The sequence below is a fragment of the Labeo rohita genome, chromosome 17 (assembly GCF_022985175.1).
Source record: "Labeo rohita strain BAU-BD-2019 chromosome 17, IGBB_LRoh.1.0, whole genome shotgun sequence".
Taxonomy (NCBI): Eukaryota; Metazoa; Chordata; class Actinopteri; order Cypriniformes; family Cyprinidae; genus Labeo; species Labeo rohita.
Window position 1 is genome coordinate 33756299 of NC_066885.1, and position 25110 is coordinate 33781408.

Sequence of the window (25110 nt, forward strand, 5' to 3'; positions counted from 1 at the left end):
ATATATTTATTTATTTATTTATTTATTTTTTTACAGATCTGATGAAGAAACAAACTCATCTACATCTTGAATGGCCTAAAGGTGAGCACATTTTAGCTAATTTAAATTTTGGGTGAACTACTCATTTAATAAAATCATCTGTATGTTTGCTGGTATAGATAAGCAAAACAAAATAATGCTGTTTATATTTTTATGATATATATATATATATATATTTTTTTTTTAATGAAAACACAATATTGTTCATATTTCCTTGACATAACATGCAACCAATTTGACAGAGAACCCACAACTGCAAGTCATTCCCAGCCTTGAGGATCGATTCTCGTTAAGGCCTGTTCATCTAGTGATGTTTGGTCCTTAAATTGCCCCACACAAGACTTTACTGAACATCCCGGATGCCCATTTTCCACAAGTTGATATGATTCTTTAGTGTCTTAGTGAAAAGTCTATATTATACTTTGGTTAAAAATTCTCAATGGTTGTGTAAAACAACACTCTTACCTTGTCAAAATCAGCTCTGCAAAAATCATCTCATTCTAAGGGGTTGTTCCTCTAAATGCAAATGAGCTCTGCTCGCCCCGCCCCTCTCTTCTTTCTGTGGAATGACAATCTTGTTTACTTTAGCCGCGTTTAGCCGCAAAACTTAACTAGCATGTTGTAAGGAAAGTGATTCCAGAGATTTATGAAAAAAACCCTTTATACTCACCTCTGCTGTAAGTGAAGCTGGGTCACGAATTACTTGCGCGAACATAGACAGATATATGTAGATCGGGAGGCGCATTCCCTTCACAAACAAACGTAATCCACTGCATCTCAGATGTTGGGAGTAAATGATGACCACTATGTTCATTATTACATCCAGCAACACAACACCTCAATCGCTCAGTCAGAGATATTCTTGTCTAACTTACATCCCTGCTCCGGCATCCAAACAGTGGAGGTCGGACTGTTACAGATGATCTGAGGTAAGACGCTCATGTCAATCAACTATCGTGGGAGCGGCCTCTGAGAATGGCTCGATTTGAAAAAGGGGATATTATTTTTACAGATTAATTATTTTTATCATTATAGGGTAGATTTGTACATACACTGCCAACACACATTAGTGTTCAAACAACATGTAAAAGAGAACTTTGCATCCGATGACCCCTTTAAGTCTTTTTGAGGAAGGTTCTGTCTGATCATCTCCAGTACTGTGCAAACTTATAATAGACCAACACACTTGGGTGACTCGATAAAAGAGAATCACTGTTATAGGCAGTTTAATTAATTAAACAGTACATCTGAGATCCAATGTAACATGAGTGGACAGGAACACATTTCTGCTGTTAATATAGCCTTACTGACGAGCCTGTGGCATACACACTCACACGCAAATAAGAAAACAGGTCTACATGAATAAAATAAATAAATAAATACAGATAACGTCACCCGTGAGAAATCAGACTGCCAGTCTAAATGAATCTAATCAGACAACCAATTAATTTCTTACTTCTGCTCTTCAAGTGTAGAAGGTAAACAGATGAGTAAAACATCAGTATCAGTAGTATTGACACATTTCAATAAAGACGTGACCTACAAGGACATATAAAACAACAAAAAAAAAAAAGAAAAAAAAAAAAAAAAACATCAACAGCCTTTCATGTCATCAAACAGTGACTGAAGGAACAGGAACAAACTACATGACGTGAACAGTCTTGAGCCCGTCACATCCTACAACCCGCATACGTCATCTGTAATCTAGCCTAAATATTGTGTTTTCCAGCTGTCTAATAGTGTTGTTATTTGTGGCACATATAAATGCTAAAACTGTAGTGAAGTGAATGGTGAATCTTGCAAAAACCCATCAAGAACATGTCCAGGTAAATAAAAGAAACAAACAAACAAAAAAGTTGGTCAAAGAAAAAAAAAAATTTTTTATCTAGACAAGCCACTTAAGATCCAAATTCTAATTAACAACTCACTTGCTTTGTTTGTTTGTTCACTGCACTGTGAGATCATTTTCATGAAAAGTAAGCACTTTATGTGTCTGGATGGATTAAAGAACAAGCAAACATGACAATTCTGTAAAAAAAACAAAAAAAACAACAACATTTTAGGTGATGAATTGTGACTTTGACATGTTCTGGGCAGGTTTCATAAGATTCTTCACAATCAACACAACTTGCTTACGATCTCTGTGAAGGATTTGGCTACTGACTGTGACATCAGCATGTTGAATTATCTGCTCATCCATTCATAACCATGTGCGCTGCATCAGTAAAATAAATAAATAAGGTCAAACCACATCACATTGTAGTTGTGAGGGCATAATAAAGGAACCTCAAGTACCCTTCTGCATAAAAATACAATTTTGTTAACAATACACATTTAATTGTGCTTCTTATTGCATTAAATAGACATTGTTCCCTCAAGTCAAAACAAAACTATCTAAAAAAAAAATCTCATATACACATTTAAATAAGTGCCACCCATTGTTAAGGGTTTATTATGTATGAAAGCTTGTTTCCACTACAGAATAAAAATTAAGGTACATTTTATATCACAGTTCACAGTTCTTACTTCCTCATTGCAGTTCTGAATTAACATTTCACAATTCAGACTTTTTTTTTTTTTCAATTTAGGGAAAAATAGCTCACAGTTCTAAAAAGAAACTTCATAATTATTAGATACAAACTTGGAATTGTTACAGGGAAAGTCTGAATTGTGAGATAATGAGATAATAGTTACCTTTTTATTTTATTTATTTATTTATTTTTAATTTCATGGCCAAAAAAAGTTGTTTTTTAGAAAAGAAAAAGTTTTTTTTTTTTTTAGAAAAAAAGTCAGAATTGTGAGATGTAAACTTCTATGAGTGTATAACTTGCAACTGTGATGTACTGAATACAGTAAACTCGCATTTGTGAGGAAAAAAGTTTTGAGATAAAAAGTCACAATTCCCTTTTTTTTTTTATTCTATGGCAGAAACGAGCTTCCATAATTATGCGCTGCTGGATAAATAAAGAACTCTATGACCTCTAGAGCCACATGGTCCAAACTCTTGCATGTCTGTTGGATTTACCTCCTGTGGATCAGGTGCACTATTTAAACTATTTATTATATAAAAAAATATTAGGATTTCTTAATAATGAGGTTGGGAGCTGCAGGTTTTGCATAGTCCAGCCTCTGTCCGTCTGGGAAGGCTTAGGAAACTCAGAGGCACCAAGTGTTCTTTGAAGTGTCCTACAGACCCAAAGCAGACAGGATGACAACAGTCTTTATTGAGGAAAGTGCCGTCTGTGCTACATGGAATTGGAATTTTCTGTCTGCTCTGTGCTCTGTTGCTTGTATATGAAGGTCAGGAGGAACAGGGCGACGTCATTGGACGTCCAGTAGGCCGTGTGTGAGGTCACCGCTGACCAATAGCGGCTCTCCACCAAACCCTCCCGAAGCTCATAGTCAATGCGATGCTCCATCTCAACTGTGACATACAAAACAACCAAAGACATTTCTGAGTTCAGTGGAAGAAAGAAAGCCAAACAGGTTTGGAACAAGTACACTACTGTTCAAAAGCTTGAAAGAATTACACTTTTTTTTTGTATTTTGGGATGAAGTCTCTTCTGCTCACCAAGGCTGCATTTGTTTGATCAAAAATACAGTAAAAACAGTAATATTGTGAATTATTATTACAATTTAAAACAGCTGTTTTCTATGTGAATAACTGTTAAAATGTAATTTATTTCTGTGATGCGCAGCTGAATTTTCAGCATCATTACTCCAGTCTTCAGTGTCACATGATCCTATGAAAATATGAAATGAAAATATTTCTGATGTTGAAAACAGTTGTGCTGCCCAATATTTTTGTGGAAACTTTGAGACATTTTATATTTTCAGGATTCACAGATGAATAGAAAGAAAACAACAGCATTTATCTTAAATGGAAATCTTCTGTAAGTTTGTAAATGTCTTTAGTGTCACTTTTGATCAATGTAATGTATTCTTGCTGTATAAAATTATTTATTTTTTTTAAAACGTTCTTGCTGACCCTAAACTTTTGATCAGTAACTGTACTCCATTTCACTGCATCAAGAGAACACAAGTGTTGATTGTACATACCTGCTGCTTCGAATAAAGAGGAGGATGAGGATGGAGATATGGCTGAAAATGCAAAAGCACTTTGGCTGTCCTCACTGTCACCTATCCCAGAATCCACGGCCGACGGCAGGCTGGGTGATCGAGAGAAATGAGAGAAGAACATCTCGCTGATTCCCTTGCTAAAACTCGCAGCACCTGCACAAACATGAGGTTACAGATTAGCAGACAACAATGTGACCATTACTTTGATTGTCAGCTTTTTTTTCTGTGATACACTTACAATGTTAGTCACAGTTTTTGCACTTCATAATCTGACATAATTTAGTATATGAATGCTGTGTTTTAAGACTTCTATGTGTAGTACTTCTATATAGTGTAATATAGTATAACTGTGTGACTTAAACTGTTTAAATGAGACTGATATGATCAGGGATCTTGCTGAAAATATGCACGTCAGAACGGACTGGAGAAGTGATTATGAGTTCTGAAAGTTACAGTATGTTTTCATAGTAGTTCAGTAATTCAGTATGTAGTCAGCTGTACCCAGTATGCTGGCCTTGCCCAGGCTGGTGATGGACTCTCCGTAGTGCCTCCTGGCCAGTACCGGTGAGCTGCTGGGACTGGAGCCGTTTTCTGTGTCGGATGCTGCGTTCTTACTCGCGTTTAGATATGTGGGTCTGATCTCATCATACGGTGTTGGGTTGACGGTGTTACACCTTCAAAACAATTCATCGAAACGCAAATTCAGAATCATAACAAAGAAGCCTAACATTCTGGCCAATGTAACCTTTAAACCAGTAATTCTCATTATAATTTCAGAACGCACATTTGCGTACCAACATGGCTGAAAGCTGTTAATGCACAATTACCATTTTTGATCAACAAACTGTAATACTGTATAAGATTTCTATTCAAACTGAAAGCAAAATTCTAGACTATTCGCTGCTGTTTTTTGCACAATGCAAAAATGTGACATTTCATTCACTGAAGTGCTAAACCCAGAACCGTGTATACTTAGTTGCCAGCAACCTGACAAAATCTGCTAATTTAAGGTTTGAAAATAATGAAAATTCATGTAAAAAAAAAAATACACATATACATATATACGCACACACACACACATATATATATATATATATATGTGTGTGTGTGTGTGTTATCATTATATTTTTAAGTTTGCTATAAAATAATTGTATTCTTATTTAATACTCTGTTTTTATTTTAAAATATAATAGTATTACCACACTTTATTATTTTGTTTAATATTTTATTTTTAAAAAACTAATTAAGCCCAATGATATTATTATCACTATTATTATCATTATTATTATTATTATTATTATTATTATTATTATTATTATTATTATTATTTTAGAGTTATATTTAATGGGTCACACAGAATTGGGACCAAACCAATTCTTCAGGTACTCTTTTGAGTACCAGGCTAATTTATGTGCACCCCTGCTTATTATCAGTGTTAAACAGCTTTTGCTGCTTCATATTTTTGTGGAAACGGTGCTATTTTTTTTCACAACACTTTGATAAATAGAAAGTTCAATAAACAACAATGTATCCTTTAATGCATCCTTGCTGAATAAAAATATTACTTTATTTATTCGTGTACTTACCCCAAACCTTTGATAATGTATCATGGTTTCTACAGAAATATTAAGCAGCACAACTGTTTTTAACATTGACAATAATCAGAAATGTTTCTTGAGCAGCAAATTAGCATATTAGAATGATTTCTGAAGGATCATCAGCACACACAATTCTTGAAACTTCTGGAATCATAAATTAATTTTGAATTCTCTCAGTTTCGGCTAATTAAAGAAAATGTCATTCCTGTATGCTTCGGCCCCAAATATTGGACAATAAAGAGCCTTTGAGTCAAAAAAAGTCACAAAGGAACCACTGCTTTAAACACTTCAAATAGGACTTAAAATAGCACTTAAAATAAAATTAAAACTGCACCTACAAATAGCGAAAGAAAAGAAGGTGATACTGAAAAATGATGGTTCTATTAGACAAGGTCATTTTGACTGTGCAAATAAAATGTAACATTTCATAAGCACGACAATTAGTGTTCCTGATTTGTATAAACTATACCAAAACAATAACATATTAAGACTCACCAGTGTATTTGGACAGGTGTGATATTGCTATAGTGCTTTAGAACAAGAGGCTCCAGTCGATAGGCCTGTCAGACAATGAAATGTATATTACAACACATGCTAAAGGAATCACTTGCGCTGCAAGTTGACAGACTGAAATCAAGCGACATCGTCTTACCACAGGATCTGTTGGGTGGAAGATGTTGAAGAGGCGTCGGCAGATGGATTTGGGCATGATGTGGTCCTGCTCACCGGTGTTACCGGGCCGAATGCCTCTCAAAGCCAGAAACACAGCCAGAGGAGAACCCATGCAGAAGAAGTTCTCCACCTGCAATTCAGTAAGTGAGCTTTATTATATGAAAGTACAGATGTGTTATTTGTAAGAGAGTTGATCACAAAATTCAAAAGAATAGTTCACCCAAAAATGAAAATTTGCTTAAAATGTGCTCATCCTCGGGCCATCCAAGATGTAGATGTGTTTTTCTTCATCAGATTTGTATAAATGTATCATCCCATCACTTGCTCACCAATGGATCCTCTGCAGTGAATGGGTGCCGTCAGAAGGAGAGTCCAAACAGCTGAACAAAAAACATCACAATAATCCACAAGTAATCCACACCACTCCAGTCCATCAGTTAACATCTTGAGAAGCTTTGTAAGAAACATCATTATGAATCCATCCATCATTACGAATCCAGACATTTTTAACTTTTCAGTTGCTTCTGGCTAAAATATGAGTCCATAATCCATAATAACACTTCCTCCAGTGAAAGTCCATCTTCTGTTGTCTCTCACATCAAAATCCATACACACATTTGTTTAGAGCTCTTTTTTGGCATTATAGACAGTGCCTGATTGATGCATCTCACTTCACAAGATGTTAACTGATGGACTGGAGTGGTGTGGATTACTTGTGGATTATTGTGATGTTTTTATCAGCTGCTTGGACTCTCATTCTGACGGTGCCCATTCACTGCAGAGGATCCATTACTTAGCAAGTGATGGAATTTCTCCAATATCTGTTTACATGAGGAAACAAACTCATCTACATCTAAAATGACCTGAGAGTGAGGACATTTAATTTTCATTTTTGCATGAACTGTTCCTTCAATGTCACTACATCACCTTAAACTTTAATGTAGGGAAGGGTGCAGCTTTTGATGCCTTCAGGCCCTGAAGTTGATCTTGCAGTTCTCGTAACCTGTCACAGACACAGATTAATTACAAAACTAGATTTATATTTTTTCTGAAGAATGAATGTGCTTGTCTACGCAAAACTCACTGTCACAATGCACAGGCATTACTACACACTTGCTTACCGTTGTCTGGTTAGCTGCACTTCCTCCAGCAGGTGGCGCTCTTCATGAGTGGTCCAGTGTAAATCTTCACCCTCCAGCTGATCATGATGTTCTTGCAGACAGAAGCGCACAGGATCCCACCCTGTCATGATGTCAAAGGTGATCACGCAGCCCAGCGAGTGGGAGATGATGGACACCTTCCCGCCTCTGCTCTCAAATTCAGGGTTTCGTGAGCAGAACAGACAATAGAGGCGGTTGAGCTCCTGCGTCAAACCTTTAGTGATCTGGAAGAATGAACATTAGAGCACATGTAAACAAAATACCTAATTTGCCAGCTGTAGAGGAAGATTTATAGTACTGTTCAAAAGTCTTCAAAAGATTTCTATTATTTCAAATAAATGCTGTTCTTTTCAACTTTCTATTCATCAAAGAATCCTGAAAAAAATATAATTTATTATGATTTTCACAAAAATATGAAGCAGCATAACTGTTTTCAACACTGATAATCAGAAATGTTTGTTGAGCAGCAAATCAGCATATTAGAATGATTTTTGAAAGATCATGTGACACTAAAGACTGGAGTAATGATGCTGAAAATTCAGCTTTGATCACAGCAACAAATTACATTTTAACAGATATTCACATAGAAAACACATATTTTAAATTGTAATAATATTTCACAATATTACTGACTTTATTTTCATAAAATGAACACAGCCTTGACCAGAAGAGTGTTCTTTTACAAACACAATTTAAAAAAATTTTTTTTTTTTGCTTGTTTAATTCACCCAAAAATTAACATTCTATCATTATTAATTACTTATATGCCATTAATCACCTAACAATCCTTGACAGCTTCTGGGTACTACTGTATATGCTTTAATTGTGTGGAAAATAATTTCTATACAAGTTTGAAGTGACATGAAGGTGAGTAAATACTGACAAAATGTTAATTTTCAGGGAAACTATTCATCATGAATGTCGGTCACCTCGTCTCTGTAGAGAGGGCTGGTGTAGTACATGATGTCCATGGCGCTGCTGTTGAGTAAATCTCTCAGGCCTCTCACTTTATCTGGTGTGATTGACTCCACTGTGTCTGCATTTAGATAGGAGAACGCTCTCAAAATATGAACACAAAGTCTGATTAAACAGCTAATGTATTTTTTCAATCATCATTTTGTTATTAATGTTAATGCACGTTATTGTTTGAGCTGTTTCGTTTGCACAGCTGACAGATAGATGAAAGAAGGTAAACGAGTTTACGGTCTGTATTATATTCTCCCGCCATGTTTCTGCTCTAAAACAGCATGTGTGTGCTGGTGAACAAAAGGTAACAGCACAGAGTGTGTGATAACAGCAGCTGTTCTGAGAGTGAATGCAGACAGATACGTGCTGTAATGTCTGTCTTACCGCCGTCCAAAGCCAGTTTAGAGCGCCACTCGACCGGCAGGAACTCCACATGTTCCTCTGTTTGCTCAGCAAAGTGCTTCTCCTCCATCTTCCTCACAGCTTCCCGCAGCCTGAACACACGAAGCAAACACGGGAACATACAGAAAATCATATTACTCTTCAAAACGTGCACACTTTAATTAAAAATAAAGTATTTAAAAAAGATTGTTATTGTTAACGGCAACTAAAACTATTGCAAAATGTTTAGTTAATTAAAATGTAAGCTGAAATAAAATACAGTAGAACTATTAGATGAAAACCTTACACTTAAAACAAATAAAAATTAGAAATGTAGCCTTGGAAATGAAGTGAAAAGGTTGAGGTTGAAAATCTAAAACTACTAGACTAATAAGCATTTCTTACATCTATTGTGCACTTTTTCTTTTGTTCTTTTTGTGTGTATTTTAATAATTAATAAAGAGCAAAACAAAATACATTTAAAAAATAAAAATAAAAACATAATTATGAAAACAAAGAATATTAAAATATATTAAAAAATAAAAGCTAATAAAAAAGATTTCCTTCTTTTTTATTTGTTTTAAGGAAGGAAGGTAGGAAACAACAAAGGTTGTTAGGGGATTTTAATAATTGTAAGTACTTTGGAGTGCTTATATTTTCAAAATGCAAAATGTGATGTAAATTCTATTTGTTTTCTATTTGTATTTGTTTTCATTTTAAACCGTGTTAATAGCATCAGAACAAACTGCTAATGCATTTACTGTAATACATGTGTGACGTGTATAAAAAAAGTTATTTTCTTAACACCATAAGCACCCAATTACATCTTCTTCAGTAGCTGAAAACCAGTTTTAAAGCATCCTGAAATTTTAATTGATTCTTAGGTGAATGTTGGTGCTGTAAATATTTACAAAAAATATTCACCAAACAGTATATATTATGTCAAGATGTTGACCCATATTAAGTCATAGACATGAAAAAACACATTTTGTTAGAAAATGGAGAAATCAGGAGCTCTGAACAAGTTTACATGAACATATTCATCTAACTACTTTGCGATTTTATACACTACAGCTGTTCACCACTGCATCTCATTGAGGACTTACATGCCAGTGTTTTTGATGATGCGATCCTTGTCCATCTTCTGTCCAATGCCATGGACCACAAACACTATGTGTGTGGTCTGAGGGGGCTTATCGTCCAGCGAAGCCTCTTCCACAAAGCCGCGGTGCAGTCTGGTGCCACTGCTGGAGGCTGAGCACACGACATGCAATATGAGAGCTGTGCTGCTTCATTCATACAGTCACACATAAACAGTGCTGCTGCAGCCATCAACAACTAGTTTTTATAACATCATAAAAATGTATTAGTTAATTAGTTAATATGAATTAACCATTTAAAAAAAACAATTAAAAAGGATAATATTAAGGATATTTAATGTTCAATTCAACAGTATTTTCGTTTTTTGGTCCGAAAGAAAAAAATGACTAAAAAAAATATATGCCGTCCCGCAGCGCCCACCAGTGTTCTGCATGCAGGTTTCACGCTCCCTTACTTTATACTACTTAATAAAATAATAAATAGTTATTACAAAGCATTACAAAGGTTTTCTGCCAAGTGCATCCAGAATTTTCGGTTTCGGCCCAGAATTTTCATTTTGGTGCATCCCTGTTAGTCAATGCATTACTAATGCTAACTAATAGGACCTTATTGTAAAGTAATAACTAAAACCATAAAAACGGTCACTTACTTTTTAAGTTTAAAAATTAAAATTAAAACAAACTTTTTTTGGTCACACTTTAGTTTGGGCACCAATTCACACTATTAACTAACCATTAACTACAATTTTTGCCTCAGTAAACTAATTCGCTGCCTATTATTAGTTAGTAAGGTAGTTGTTAAGAACCAATAAACAGCCAATATGCTAGAAATATGCATGCTAATAAGCAACTAGTTGGTCCCTAAATGTGTTACCACTGTTTAAAAAAAAAAAAAAAAAAAAAAAAAAAAAAACATAAAATAAAATAAAATGAAACCACTTTTTTAAAAAATATATAAAATAAAACAAAATGAAATAAAAACTAATAAAACCTATAAAGACATATTTTTTTTGGAAAATGAGAGACAAAAATATGCAACAAAATTAACTAAATTTTAAAATATTAATTTTTAATTATATATTTTTTAAATATTAATACAAACTACAATAGTATCTCAATTATACTAAAACAACACTGCTGTCATATATGAATGATGAAATATTGATGTCCACTCACCTTTAGAAAAACCCAGCTTCTGCGTGACAGTGCGGGCGATCTTAGACGTGGTGGCATCGCTATACAGATACACCTCATCCACGCTGTACCAGTCCACATGACTGCGGCTCAACTGCAGACTGTGAATGGCTGGACGGTGATATTTAGGAAAGCAGACAACATTCATTACATTCACAGACACGGCTATATAATAACACATCACTGCTCACGTTACAGAGTTAAATGACACACAACTACAGGAAGCAGATAGTGTCTTTTCAGTGCACAGATGTGTCTGGTTTTTAATCAGTGAATGACAGTGATTAAGCAGTAAAATATCCCGTAAAGAGCGCACACTGAAAAGCCAGCTGTCATTCTCTCTCACAAACAGAGAGACATGAACAGAGAAATGAATCAAATCAGCAAACCTCCACCTGATGTTAAGAGCAGCCCTGCGTCCCACTTCACATAAACAGAATATCAATATCACTTCCAACTCGCAGTATATATACATTTTAATGTTATAAAATATTTTTTTTTAGTTTTTTTAAATTTTGTTGATTACAACAAAAAATAATTTCTTCTCTCAGTCTGTGTTTGATAGTTCACTTCATTAAAAGTTTAAGGGTAAAAACATTCTGAATGGCTGTAAATGTGCACTTGCATTTTTGTTAAAAGGCTTACACTAATTATTTGGTACAATTATAGGGCCCTACGAAATCCGTTTTATTTTTTTCCAAATTCTGTTTTTTCCATTTAAATTTTTTATCTGGATTCCATTTTTTCCATTTTAATTTTGTATCAACTCCTTTTTAATGGTTAAACTAAATTTTATTAATCAAAGAGCATGTCTAATTAATTAAAATCATGAAACTTATACAATTTCACATCAATTTAATAAAGGTTTAAAAAAATGACATGTTTAGGGCCCTATGAAATGTTTTATTTTTTCTCACCATATGTTGTATTGTTATCAAATTCTGTGTTTTAGCATGTCTAATTATTTGAATGCATACTTAATTTATTCAAATGTATTTTTAAAATAGCCTTATGAAAGTTTTTTTTACCCTCAGAAATTCAGTGTATTTAAAATGTTCTGGTTACCAAATGAAGGCATAAAACATTAATTTCATTTACCTTTTAATTATTAAAAATTAAGCAAACTTTTTTTGGCAAAAAAGGGGAATTTACTATTAAAATTAAAACATAGAAGAAATGTTGTGTGATTATACCCTAAAAAATCATGTTTGTTTCATTTTAGTAGTAGTAGTAATAGTAGTAATATATTTCTAGCACAAAGTGTTCAAGTTAAACCAGACTTTTATTTTGACGGGTTGCCGTGTCTACCTTTACATTTCTGTGTGTATATGATATAACGCTAGTATTCCTAAAATGGAGCGGTCAAATGCTGAAATCACCGTGAGCGTCACACGCGCTTCAGTGTGTGTAGTAAACAAAAGCGCTCGTCTGCTCCATTCATTAAAACAGAGACACGCAGAACATGCAGGATTCACATTTAAACAGTATTTTTGCGGCGTAATATTTACAGATACTAGTCCATATTGCGGTCTGATTTAAGTGCAATGAACTACTTTTGATTAATTCATTTAAACTTTGACAAATTCCGTGACATTCCGCATTATTCAGTAAATTCCGTTTTTAGTGTGGAGTGGATTCCACCATTCCATCCGCATTTTCTGCATTGCGGAAATCATAGGGCCCTACAATTACAATTACATTGCTTGGAGTCAAATTACAGTGGGGAAAAAAATAAATAACTTTTTACAGCATTATTTTAGCATTATTTTATTTTTAGACAGAGACTGATAGGTCTGTTAGTAAAATCTGTTGACTTTAGCAATTATTGCTGCATTCAGTTCTGGAAATGGAGACCTCAATGTGGCTCTCTGAGTAAACTGTTAAATTCTACACATTTCCAGTGGTCAAAACCAAATGTGGGTCACTTTCCCTACAGCTTTGCATTATGTGGCTGTAACTCACGGTCAAGCATGGTTGAATTTTACCCATTGCAATGGTCAAAAACCGAATGTAGGTCACTTGCATACAGCTGATATTTATGCAAACACTGCAAATATAATATTTGTGCAATTGTTTAGATTAATGCAAAGCAACCCACATTTGATTTTGTGTGTACAATTTAACAATTTACTCAAAGTCACAGTGAGATCCCCACATCTCTGGAATTGAATTATATTGGGCCTTAAATGAAGAAAAAAAAAAAGTTAAAAATCAGGCTCTAAAAGGATATTAAGATATATTTAATATGTCTTGGGTTACAGGAATGCAAACAAGAACTGTTTTTACCATTTTTAACAGATTTTACTAACAGACCTACCAATCTCTGCAAAATTAAAATACCGCCACCTTTCTTTTGTCATTGAATGACCCTCTTGTAGCTATACTTTCTAAACTGGGTCTATTTTAACACTGCAATGTTTTTCTTTATAAACTTCTATTGTAAGTTTAATACCGCAAACATTTTTCTTCAATTTACACACTGAGGAATGAGATTGTTTTCTGTGGTAATTAACAGTATGCCACATTGAAGCTGTACATCCTTTTACTAAACTTCATTTTTAAGCTGTGTTCATTAGAATGGGTGGACTCTGAAATCTATAGGAGTGCACTCGTCTGTTACTCAGAGCTGCTCTTTTGCACAGGCGTCTAAGGCTGATCAAAGCAAACAAAAGGACTGCAGGCCTAGAGCATCACACCAAAACACTGAACATTAACAGTAAGTCCAGATCAGTGATGGATCTGGATAAGAACAATGATTGACAGGTTGACAAGTGATTTCTACAGTCTGGTGTCAAGTGACCGTCCCTCTATCAGTCCCATCTGCATAAGTGAGGACATTCAAAGGACAACAGGGTGATAAAATCTTAGCCGAGTTGCCTGATACACACACATTCATTTCCCAGGGACACAATCTACTCAGGACATCTTTCAATCTGATCTCTAAATGGGATCTTCAAGATTATGTTTCATAAGGTACAATAACAAGGTGACAAAAGATCGATTTTTTAACTCAACACAAAATATTAATAGATTAACAGATAGGCTGTTTTATGAATGCAAACAATGGGCAATAAGCAAAAAACAGCTAAAAATAGCTAATAACCTTCATAATTGGTTTACTCAGTGGGGGTTGTAGGACACTATTGCAAAAGGATCAACATACTTAAGATTTGAAACTTACTTTTTCCCAGATAAAGCTCAATAGAAGCATGCAGCACTACTCTACTGGCCTACATACATGACATAAGCCCTTTACAGTGCCAGGAGCCAAACTAAAGGTACTCAGGGGTCCCAATAAAGGACAGATTATTCTTATATGGCTATCGAGGGCCGTATCAATCTGTGGAACAGATGATATTTGATAGATAAACAACCTTAAAACAGTACATGTTGCATTACATGTTCGTCACAAATGGAGTAGTGGAGCATTACAGCAAGACCAACTTAACCTGGAGGGATTACGAGGCCAACTAAGGTTAACAGGGCTTGTGTCAGAAGACAGGCTGTCAGGATTTCTGACCGGCAACCAGCACTAGGTTTTCCACATGTATTTTTAAAGGATATCCCTTTCTCTAGACTCTGCCAAAAAAAACTACATTTCTAAAAGAAAAAAAAAAAAAAAAATTATTGCAGATAAAACAGCATTTGTTCAAGAGAACAAAACATTTCCAGAGAAATGAGCCCAAGGGAAAAGTTATAAGAAGGACATATGTAATATTTGTTATCAATTTACGCAGGATTAGCAAAATGTAGAATATAGGTAATTTTCAAGTTTTTCTGTACGTATGTAACAACGCATACATTGTTATACAATTTTGAGCATATACAGTCACACCAAAATTTTTATTTTATTTTTTTTTTACTAGTGGGTGCAGGACACTGTAGTTCATTTATGTAAGTGAGGATAGCAAAATAAAGTAAACTGTGACATATTATAGCCAAAAATTCTTCATACAGTGGACTAGCAGTAGAATTGATACAAATTTGGGAGCAAAAATTTGATTTGACACTTTGATCTGATCATGTTTAGTTACATACCCCTCTATCAAAGTTATCTGACATTAGCAAGATGAATTTTTTCTGACAAAGTTTAACTCTTGAGTTCTTGTCGTATTTTATTACCATTTTCTAAACGATAGCAAATAAACTGGGATAATGTAAGAAATGTTTAAGGTGTCTGAATAAATTCTGGTTTGGCTGTATATGAGATCATTAGGAGAAACTGAATATACAACAAATACTACAATTTAAGCCAGTAATACTATATTGCATTAAAATGTATGGTTGTATCCTGTTACACACACAACAGTCTATGTAAAAGAGTGTCTTTATTATCTTATGTTAATTAATAGTGGTGTCTGGTAAAAATTATGTATGAAACAAAGTTTAAATCATATTTTCTTTACTATTGTGACGAGTATCTGAGCAAAATGGCTTCTCAAAAAAAAAGGCTTTATTTTGTAGATCACTGCTGCTGAAATGTCTATTTTGGTTAAATATTATGAGGGAATATGAATTAAATAATAATAATAATAATAATAAAGATGATGATGATGTGCATGGATAAATCATTTATAATAAACACTGTGATAATGATTTCATTGTGACTACTTTGTGAACTACTGGTCTTGGATTTAATCAGTTAGCAATACAATGCAAAAATATATAAGTCGTAAATAAGACACTTTGCAAGAAAGTATTATTTCAGCTTTGCATGCAATTTTGTGTGTTAAACGCTGTTTCTTTGTAATTATTTGTGAAATTTACTAGAAATTTCTGAGTGAAAATTCTTTCCAAGTAAATCCTACACCAAATTTCAGTGTACAAGTAGGCACAATTTAAAGAACAGGTCTGTAATTACAGTAAACTTTAACATGAGCCACACTGTATGCATCCAAAACACTGCTTTGGGTATTTTGGATACATCAGTCTCTTATAAGCAGGAAAAAAAAGGTAAAGTGGAACATGAGGGCCAAAAAGAACAACACTTTTAACACTTCTGTCAATCTGGGTGTAAAGCTGCTGCGGGGATTCTAATGAGCAAAGGCGGAAAAAGAAAATTACTATCTACAAGGAGTAAAAATGGAGGGTTGTAGTACCTTGACATCGCTTTCGCTTGTGACTTTTAGCACTCGTCTGATATCCGCTCCATTTGAATAGAAAGGGGAGGTAGAATGGGGGGAAATGGGAAAGAACTAACAAACCAAAAAACAGTAAGTGGTCACGTTATTGGCATTATCATTTCTCTGTATCACTAACACGAAAACGAAGTTTTAATAAAAACCCACAGCATTACGAGACTGCATTGTACGGTATAACATTCAATGCCAAATTCCAAGTAATACCATTAAATTGTGTTATTCCAGCAGCACACTTAAGGCGATAACAAGACCTGTGTTAGTAACACATGAAAATCATGCTTCTTACATGCTTAAGGATTTCTTTTTTAAGGATTTCCTTTTTAAGGAAAAAGTGAAAGCATGTGATATGACCCAGGACACATTTCTTATTCCAGATATGTTAAACAATAAATGTTGTAATAGTAAAGATACATTGAAAACACAAAATCACTCTGCCATGGAAATCACAATAAACTCATATTTTAAATATTTTAAATCATAACAAAATTGGTCTTTTATTAATTCAATGTTTAGGGGAGCTGTTGTTTTGATACTGGTCATTCACAGACCATGTTTACAAGCACAAGAATATTGCTTTATTAATAGAAATTTGGTCATATTGTAATTATGTATGCATTGTTCATTGCCAAAATTATATTTAAACAATATTACATTAAAGAAGTGTTTGAGTCTACACTTTTAGTTCATTGTGCTTGTGTGATATAAATAAGACTTAACAAGTTACTGCAAAGAACTGCTAAATATGCAGTGTAATAAATGGAGAGGAGAACATCTCCAGTACTTCCATAAGAAAACAGCAGAAACATTGCTGATATTATACAGCTCCTGCACACAAGAAAAATGCCAACAGCTGCGGAGCTTGTAAACCTTGTATAAAGACTTAACTGGAATATAGACTTTAACCAGAAAATGCTGTGCACGTAATAGGATCTATTCCTAAATGATTCAGTGAAAGATTTTAGATGCTATTTTACTGAGAGCAATCACTCCTCTGTGAGGCTGTATTATTTATTGTCCTTCCCTCCTTTTATTTCTTACACACGAACCAATGCAGAACTTTTCTCATGCTTTTCAATAAACCCACGCACTCATTTCCCTCTAACAGTTTTCAGCAGACCCTTGAAACATACCATTTAAAACATTTATTTGAAGTCTTCATTTGTAAAAACATTAAACTATAATGTCTCAAACACAAGATTTGTAGCATATGATAAAAAAAGTTTGGCATAATTCTTTAAAAGTTTAATATGCAAAGTCAATTATAAGTAAGCTTTGTAAATTGTAATTGTAAACACTTAGATTCTTTTGAACACTGAGCTACACCAAAATGTATGTCAGACTGTATGCTCAGCCTGAAATTGTTGTTAAAATGGGCTGAAAATAAAAGAAGGTACAGCCGAATTAAAACTAAGACTAACTTAGGTCCCAGTACAGAACCCTGTGGGTCACCATGGTCAATGATTCAGTATCAGCTTATTCAACAGAATCTGCTACCCTAGTAGGAGAAAAAAGTGCAGATGAAGTGATTTGGACTGACTGGAGCAGATTAGACAAGATTTTCCGCACAAGGAAGTGTTACATTTGATCTAATGAACCTTTACTTGTAATTAAAGGTTAGATCCCAGTGGGAGATCATCATTCAGAATTCATGTAGATGTAATTTAGCATGACCTACATTCAGCACCTCAAGAGTACTCTAAGTGCTCTACAAGACAGTGAAAATGTAGTGTAATTTAACAGAAAGGAGGAGAAATTTACCTAGCCCTGTTGTAACATCTCAGTGTGAAGAGTCACATTGGCTCACTGGCACATTACCGGATTTTTGCTTTTTGCAAAAGTGTAATTTGAGGACATCCTCAGTACCAAAATCCTCTCTTCAGCTGTCATGGCACGGCCTTCTGTCTCCAGCAGTCTAGACAGTTTGTACAAATTCTCCTTTATCCTCAAGTAGACTTTAGTGTTATTGAAAATCTCTAAAGACCCAGTCATGATCCAATTCCATTGCTCCCTATTTTACTGTCTACACTCTTTTATCCGACAAAACAAAAATGCCTTAAATATGCAAGTATCCCTCAGTATTTTTCAACTATTGTGTAGAATTGCTATTATGGATATTAACGTCTGGGTTGCATATTTAACTTAACTCTGCATTTAGTCTCCATTACTGCTCTCATTCCATTTTCAAAGTTAAATTGCAAAAATGTTAATTCAAAGTGTACTGCCATTTTGTCAATGCTCATCCCAGAATTTTATGCCTAATGTCTTACATGCTTCACTATAGATGATGTCATAGACATCATTATAAAACATTCAAATAAACTGATTCAGCATTTTCTGCAGCTTCTGCTGCAATGGACAGACTTTTTTAAATGCTCAATACATGTGGTTTTTGTAAATAAAATTTTATTTTACATATAGAATTTTTATGTTAAACAACTGCCACTGTACATGAACACTATAGTTTTATCTGTATATTTTTATACTTTCTAGCATAATTAATTTATGAGACTAGCTTGATTTAGGGGCAGTGTGAAGCAGATTTTCCAGCAGTTTTTCCAGTAAAGCAAATTTTCTGTGGTTCCAGATTGGGCTGGCTTTATTGTACCAGCATCCTGCAAGTGGAAAACAGGCTTGTGTGTGTTTATGGTTAGAAATGATAACTGAAAAAGTACAAAAAATGTTTCTGATGCAAATGCTATCATGATGTTTTAAAATGTCATGAAGAACATTTCAGGCATGCATTAAGTGCACACTGACATACACAAACAATCATTTGTCAGCAGGTAGCGACAATAAGGGCAGGTGTGACCTTGCCAGGAGCAAAACCTTTCGCTGATGGATTCGTCATTCATTTCCTAATACTTCTAAACTGACCTACAGCCTCACATACAGGAGGAATGCTCTCTCTTTACACAGAACCTCTAGAACAAACAAATGATGTGCTAGTTATAGAGTCTCTCACCATCTTTTCTGTCCACAGTCTTGGCCAGCGTGTCAGACTCAAAGGCGTCCTGTATCTGTTGTCCTCGGAAACGCGCCAGGTGTTCTTTCTCAATGAGGTCGCTCTCATCCTCCTCTACAGGCATCCATGTGCCGTCAATGAACCACTGGCCTCTCATGACAGGGATACGATCCTGTTCTACAAGGCAGAGTACACAAAACATTGCTAACAGAACAGTACAGGACACTGAACAGAAGTAAGAAAAGCCTAAATCATTCAGCCTAACAATATGAATAAGAAACGCGTATTAACAATGGGTAAAGTGCATCCACACTGTAAAAAATATTTTTTGAAATTATAAATAAAACAATAAATAAAATAAAACAAAGATTGTATAAAAATAAGATATCTACTTCAAAATTTCATGTTTATTTCAGTATTTATTGCTGTTTCTTTGTAAGTATTTATGAGATGTTCTGGCATCTAGATGTTCTGACTCCGAAATTTGTCTCAGTGTACCTGGTTTTAAAAGTTTTACACTCTGAACTCTTCTGCTAAACACACCATAGTGCTATCACATTCACCCAAGATGCTAATACAGTTAATCATGTTGCTTTTAAGATGACGCACTGAATATCTTTTGTGAAAAAGAGCAATTTTCATCATGCGCAAGTCACTGTATTCCACAATGTCAACTACATTACTTCCCTGTAATGTGATAACATATTTGGGTCATCCTATGGAAATGTCCATTTTTCTGTCCGTAGTCTTCACAGAAATAATACACTTCAGGGTTGCAATTTCTATGTTTTTAAATGAAACAATATGTTATCTGAACAATTACACCTTCTTGAGCTATCAATGTGGCAATATTTGTTTTTTAATTAATTATTCTGAATTTCAAGCACCACAAAACTGCTCGTCCCCACAGTGATGTACAGTGGAAAAGTGCTTTATTTTGAGGTCAAAAACATGCTTTTCTACCATTTAAAATACAATAATGCATTCATAACTATCAAATATATTACATAAATGGCATAAAAAAATAAATAAATATTATAAAATATATAATGAAAGTAGTAGTCCCCTGGACTTGTGTCACTGTTGTTACTGTTTAACAAAAATGGTTTACTTTGAAATAAATCACACTGATGATAATCACTTGACTTCCTTCTTCCTACTTCCTAAAGATCTATGAAAAAAGGCCCATGTTAAGTCCACTGTCTCTTCTCAATTATTGGAAGTTTTCTCATTTATCTCATGATTTCATATAAAGCTTTTAGTTGTTGGTGTGAGCAGCTTTATTGTTAGGAAATTGTAAAAAACTAGAATACAAATGGATTAAACTACTTAATTTAGTGAGTATACTAGGGCTGTAACGATAATCGCACGATGACGTGAGGCGCGTTTAGTCAATGAAGCCGGTACTTTGATTAGTAGTAAAGCTCCATCAGGTGCGTTCAGCTGGAGCGGCAAGTAATACACAGAGCCGTAAAGCACTGACAAGCTACGCCAAAATCGCGTGCAAAATCGAATCGTGATTTTGGCGTAGCTTGTCAGTGCTTTACGGCTCTGTGTATTACTTGCCGCTTATTATCGTTACAGCCCTAGAGTATACCATGACTCACAACATGGTTTAATACCTTGCAGCAGCCATTTTGCAAAAAACAAACATTTTGTATTTTAATTACAACTGTCACTGGTGTTATTTTCCTTAGGGGTAAATAAATGCAAAAAAAAAAAAAAAAAAAAAAAATTTAAAAAATAATAAATAATAAATAAATAAATAAATATATATATATATATATATATATATATATATACACACACACACACACACACATTTCTGTAGAATGACCCACTTCAAAAAGAAAAATGTGCATTATTATTATTTTTTTTATCATTATATATTATTATTATTTGATTTATCTGTCATAAAAGTGGCTTAAAACATGGGAGATTTGTACAAAAATGGTTTGCAATTTCGAGAACTGCCAATTAAAAAAAAAAAGGTCTTTCTTCACACCTCATGTGAAAACTGCAGGTGTCACAGACACCAAAGAATGTTAATAATTCAGTGGACAGGGCAGGTACTTTTCCTGGAAGGATGAGCATGGTGCATGCAAGTTTAGAAAGTGTTCAAGAACACTTGAAGGATCTAAGGATTGCAACTGGTGTGCACAGCTTCAGGAAAACTACCATAGAGTTGTGCTGTGTTTTTTTCTTTCTTTTTTTTTTTTTTTATAATTTAAACTGCTTGTCCCCACAATGATGTACAGTGGGAACGTGCTTTATTTTGAGGTCAAAAACGTTTTCTACCACTTAAAATACAATAATGTATTCATAACTATCAAATATATGATGTAAATGGCATTTTACAAATGGAAAGTAGTGGTCCCCTGGAGTTGTGTCACTGTTGTTAAATATTCAGTTAAATTATAGATTCATGTATGTATCATTTAACCAATTATTTATTTGTTTGTTTATTTTATATTTCTTATTACTTTATTCATTCTCCTTGCTTTTGTAGTGCTTTTTATTTTGTTTAATCAGATTGCATGATTTGAAGAGATATCTCTCTTTACAAGAGATAAGAGAATGTCTCCAAGTTTTTAATGTAACAGGGCGATGTTGTGAAGCAGTTTTTACATTGCTTTTGCTTTGGTATAATATGACTTGTTGGGTTTGTGCTGGACAGACAAAGTTCAGGCAAAGTAGGGATTGAGCACTGAAACACACTGAAACAATGATCATTTGTATCATCAATTCATCTCTTGCTTTCTGCTATTTCACAGCTCGGGTCTCCTGACAGGATCTGGTAGAGAGACTGGATACAACATTCCTGGTGTGGAGACTGAACCTAACATATTGCCTAGCAGGGTGCAAGTACAATTTAACATACTAAAACTGATCTTTGTCAGTAAAGCCAATGAACGCAATAAGACTTAAGCACAAGATTACAGACCGCATCCTCTCAGATGATTCTAACCCAATTACTTCAAAGAAATAAAAAAAACTGTGGGGTGCTTTATTCGGTAATTTGCCAAGTCAGGACTAAAATTCAGGACATCGGTTTAAAAGACAATTAAAAATCAATAATATTATTGATTTAACTGCACTGATAAAATAAATTGCACTTCTTCTTCTGTAGAGCTGCTTTACAGCTGAAACGGAAACTACGAGCATGCTGCTATGAAACAATCAGTATTGTATAAAGTTCTATATAAAAAATAAACGTGACTTAAACTCATCAAGGAGCAATACTTACGATTCCAGTACACCGGATAGCACTCTTTATTCCTCACATCCACTTCATAGAGTCCTCCTCTGACACACACCGCCTCTAATGTGATGTCAACGCTCTCAAATCTCTCACTGCTGGTATCCAGCGACGGTTCACCTCCATCAAGCCCGTCAACTTTAGGAACCTCCTCTCCACCACGGCTCTCTCGGTTTAAAGCCCTTTCTGGGTTTAACTCGCAGAATCTGCGATACATGATTTCTATCCTGAGAGAGTCGTGTCCCATGAAGGGCTTCCATGTCTTTTTGTCCTCTTTGTAAAACCACCGGACCTCCTCCGGTCCCAGCTCTGTGATCACCTCAAATCGGTGTCTGGAAGCGCTGGAGCGGGTCGTTTTCCGAAAGTCGAGCAGATGATCCTTACCGTGGTAGTCTGAGGCAGGGTTTGTGCAGTCATCTGCATTGCTGGTATGGAGGTAGCTGGTGACAGGAGTTGTGCATGGGTCCAGATGGCCCCTAGGAAGGACGTCCGAGGCTGGATTGTTGTGGTTCCCGAGTCTCAGCGTCATTCTGTCCCGTGGTGAAGGGTGTCTGTCCATGTCTGACCGCACTGCGTACATCCCTCTCCCAACGGACTCGTCGTAGAGGCTGAAGAAGGCATCGTTCCACACTCTATTGCCAAAAGACAGTTTATTGCCAGGATTGTTAATAAAGCGTGTCTTCTTAGTAAGACTGCTCATAACTGGTTGCTGGTGAAGCCAGCCGCTGTCCCGCCCGGGAGTGACCTCTGTGACGTCATTCAACAAGGACCATGACGTCATATCAAAACAAAACGTACCTAACACTCAAACTGCCGCTATAATTTAGTAACTCAATGACACCATGTCATGTTATTCAGCTGTTATTGCTGGTCAGGTGAGCAGGAATGGCCGACGTGAACGTGTATACCTGACAGTATGACGTCACAACACAACAAAAAGTAGCGCAAAAGCAACTTACCACTTTTAAACGCACATTAAAAGACTTTTTGCCACGCGATTCGGTTGCTTTATATCTAAGTTAAGGGCAAAGACGAAGAACCGGTCTGACAGACTGCAGTGATTCCTGCACTGGAATCTGCACTACCGGATTTACGTACTCGTGCAAACCTGCCGTCCGCTGTCTCTCAACCGAACCGGAGAGCGACATTTCACCGAATCACGCTCTTCCGCTCTGTTTATCCACAAATGAGCCCGTGTCACAAATAGAAACATAAGTCTGTCCAGTCAATCCGACGGCGGCTGGGAAATACACTGACCTGCTGGAACACTGACAAGTGCGGGATGTACGAGCTTACATCACAGGAGACGTAGTGCGTATGCGCTCACGTATGAGCGCATCGCCCACTTGCTACTAGGCAACCAGGTAAGCTGTTTGGCCAGCCAGAGCGCGCACGTATTTGTGAACGCGCTTGAGGCTAAACACGCTTGAATCTGGTTAAATGTAATCTAATCTAATCTAATATAATGCAAGCATATTTTGTAATAAAATAACAAGAACTGTAGTTTTTAAACAAAGAATATCTCACATAATAACATATTCCAGTAAATATATGTTATATGTCGTAATCATAATGTTATATTACAATATGTAGCAACGAATACTATACTATAAATAACAACAAATAATTAAAATAAACAAATAAAAAAATGACACTAAATAATTTAGTTAATTGTAGTACCTCATAAAAAATGCTAGTGAATAATTAAATTAATTTCTTCAACATATGTGAGTTAACTGTTATTTATTTATTATTTTAACGTAATAGTGTTTGAACTTTATACTTTCGGGTTGCTAGACAAGATCCTTAAATATCAACACTGTAATTTATTTAACAGTAGAGATGTCGTAGGTTCTTTTTTTTTCTTTGACTTTGATCCAAGAAAACGCTTCTTGCGAATTTTATCAAGCATCCACAAAAAACAATGTATAGGGTGAACTCCACTTTTTGTGAAATGTGTAATTTAGATACCTTTTCTTTTCTTTTCTTTTCTTTTCTTTTCTTTTCTTTTCTTTTCTTTTCCTAATTACTTTAACTTTAAGGTACAGCTATAATATTTCCATTTGAATACAGTTCATATAAAGTGTTATTTGCAAGATATATACTAATAAACATTTTGAGGTCATGTGCTTCAGACAAATTTCTTTTCAAAGTCAGCCACCTTGGCCATCCCTTATTTATCAAAATTTATTCTGCACCTGAATTAAAAACACATGATTTGTTAACACATATTATCAGACAAACATATTTAACAAACCCAAGAAATATATAACCTACAGGTTGAGAGTAAAATAAATCAAGTGTAAATCCACATCTCAATTTATGTGTTAAATTCCAAACAACAGAAAGTGAAAATGTGAAATGTTGCTTTGGCATTACATTTGATGAAATCTTAATATCAGAATATTTAGAAATCAGAATATTGATTAAAAAAATGAACTCTGCAATATATTAAAGATGTGACTATAACTAAAAGGCTAAAAATTAATAGAAGAAACATTTAAAATGGTAAAAATGTTTTTCTGTTTATGCTCTCTAAACACTTTAAACAATTTTTA

General features: G+C 34.8%; 1 protein-coding gene across 3 annotated transcripts; it reads right to left on the reverse strand.

The window, feature by feature from the left end:
• Positions 1–1248: 1248 nt before the first annotated feature.
• ddhd1a (DDHD domain containing 1a) lies at positions 1249–23847 on the reverse strand. Of its 3 annotated transcripts, XM_051133832.1 has the most exons (15): positions 23651–23847; positions 22541–23184; positions 19294–19470; positions 16290–16385; positions 11173–11301; positions 10003–10150; positions 8900–9009; positions 8479–8585; positions 7511–7773; positions 7317–7392; positions 6370–6519; positions 6213–6277; positions 4621–4793; positions 4099–4272; positions 1249–3463 (listed from the first exon to the last, which is right to left on the reverse strand). In XM_051133832.1, the coding sequence occupies exons 1-15, from the start codon at positions 23698–23700 to the stop codon at positions 3285–3287; spliced, it is 2541 nt and encodes an 846-aa protein (XP_050989789.1). In that variant the 5' UTR covers positions 23701–23847; the 3' UTR covers positions 1249–3284. The 3 variants fall into 3 exon arrangements, with proteins under 3 accessions (XP_050989789.1, XP_050989787.1, XP_050989788.1); XM_051133830.1 differs by having other exon boundaries at positions 22541–23847; XM_051133831.1 differs by lacking the exon at positions 16290–16385 and having other exon boundaries at positions 22541–23847.
• Positions 23848–25110: the final 1263 nt, after the last annotated feature.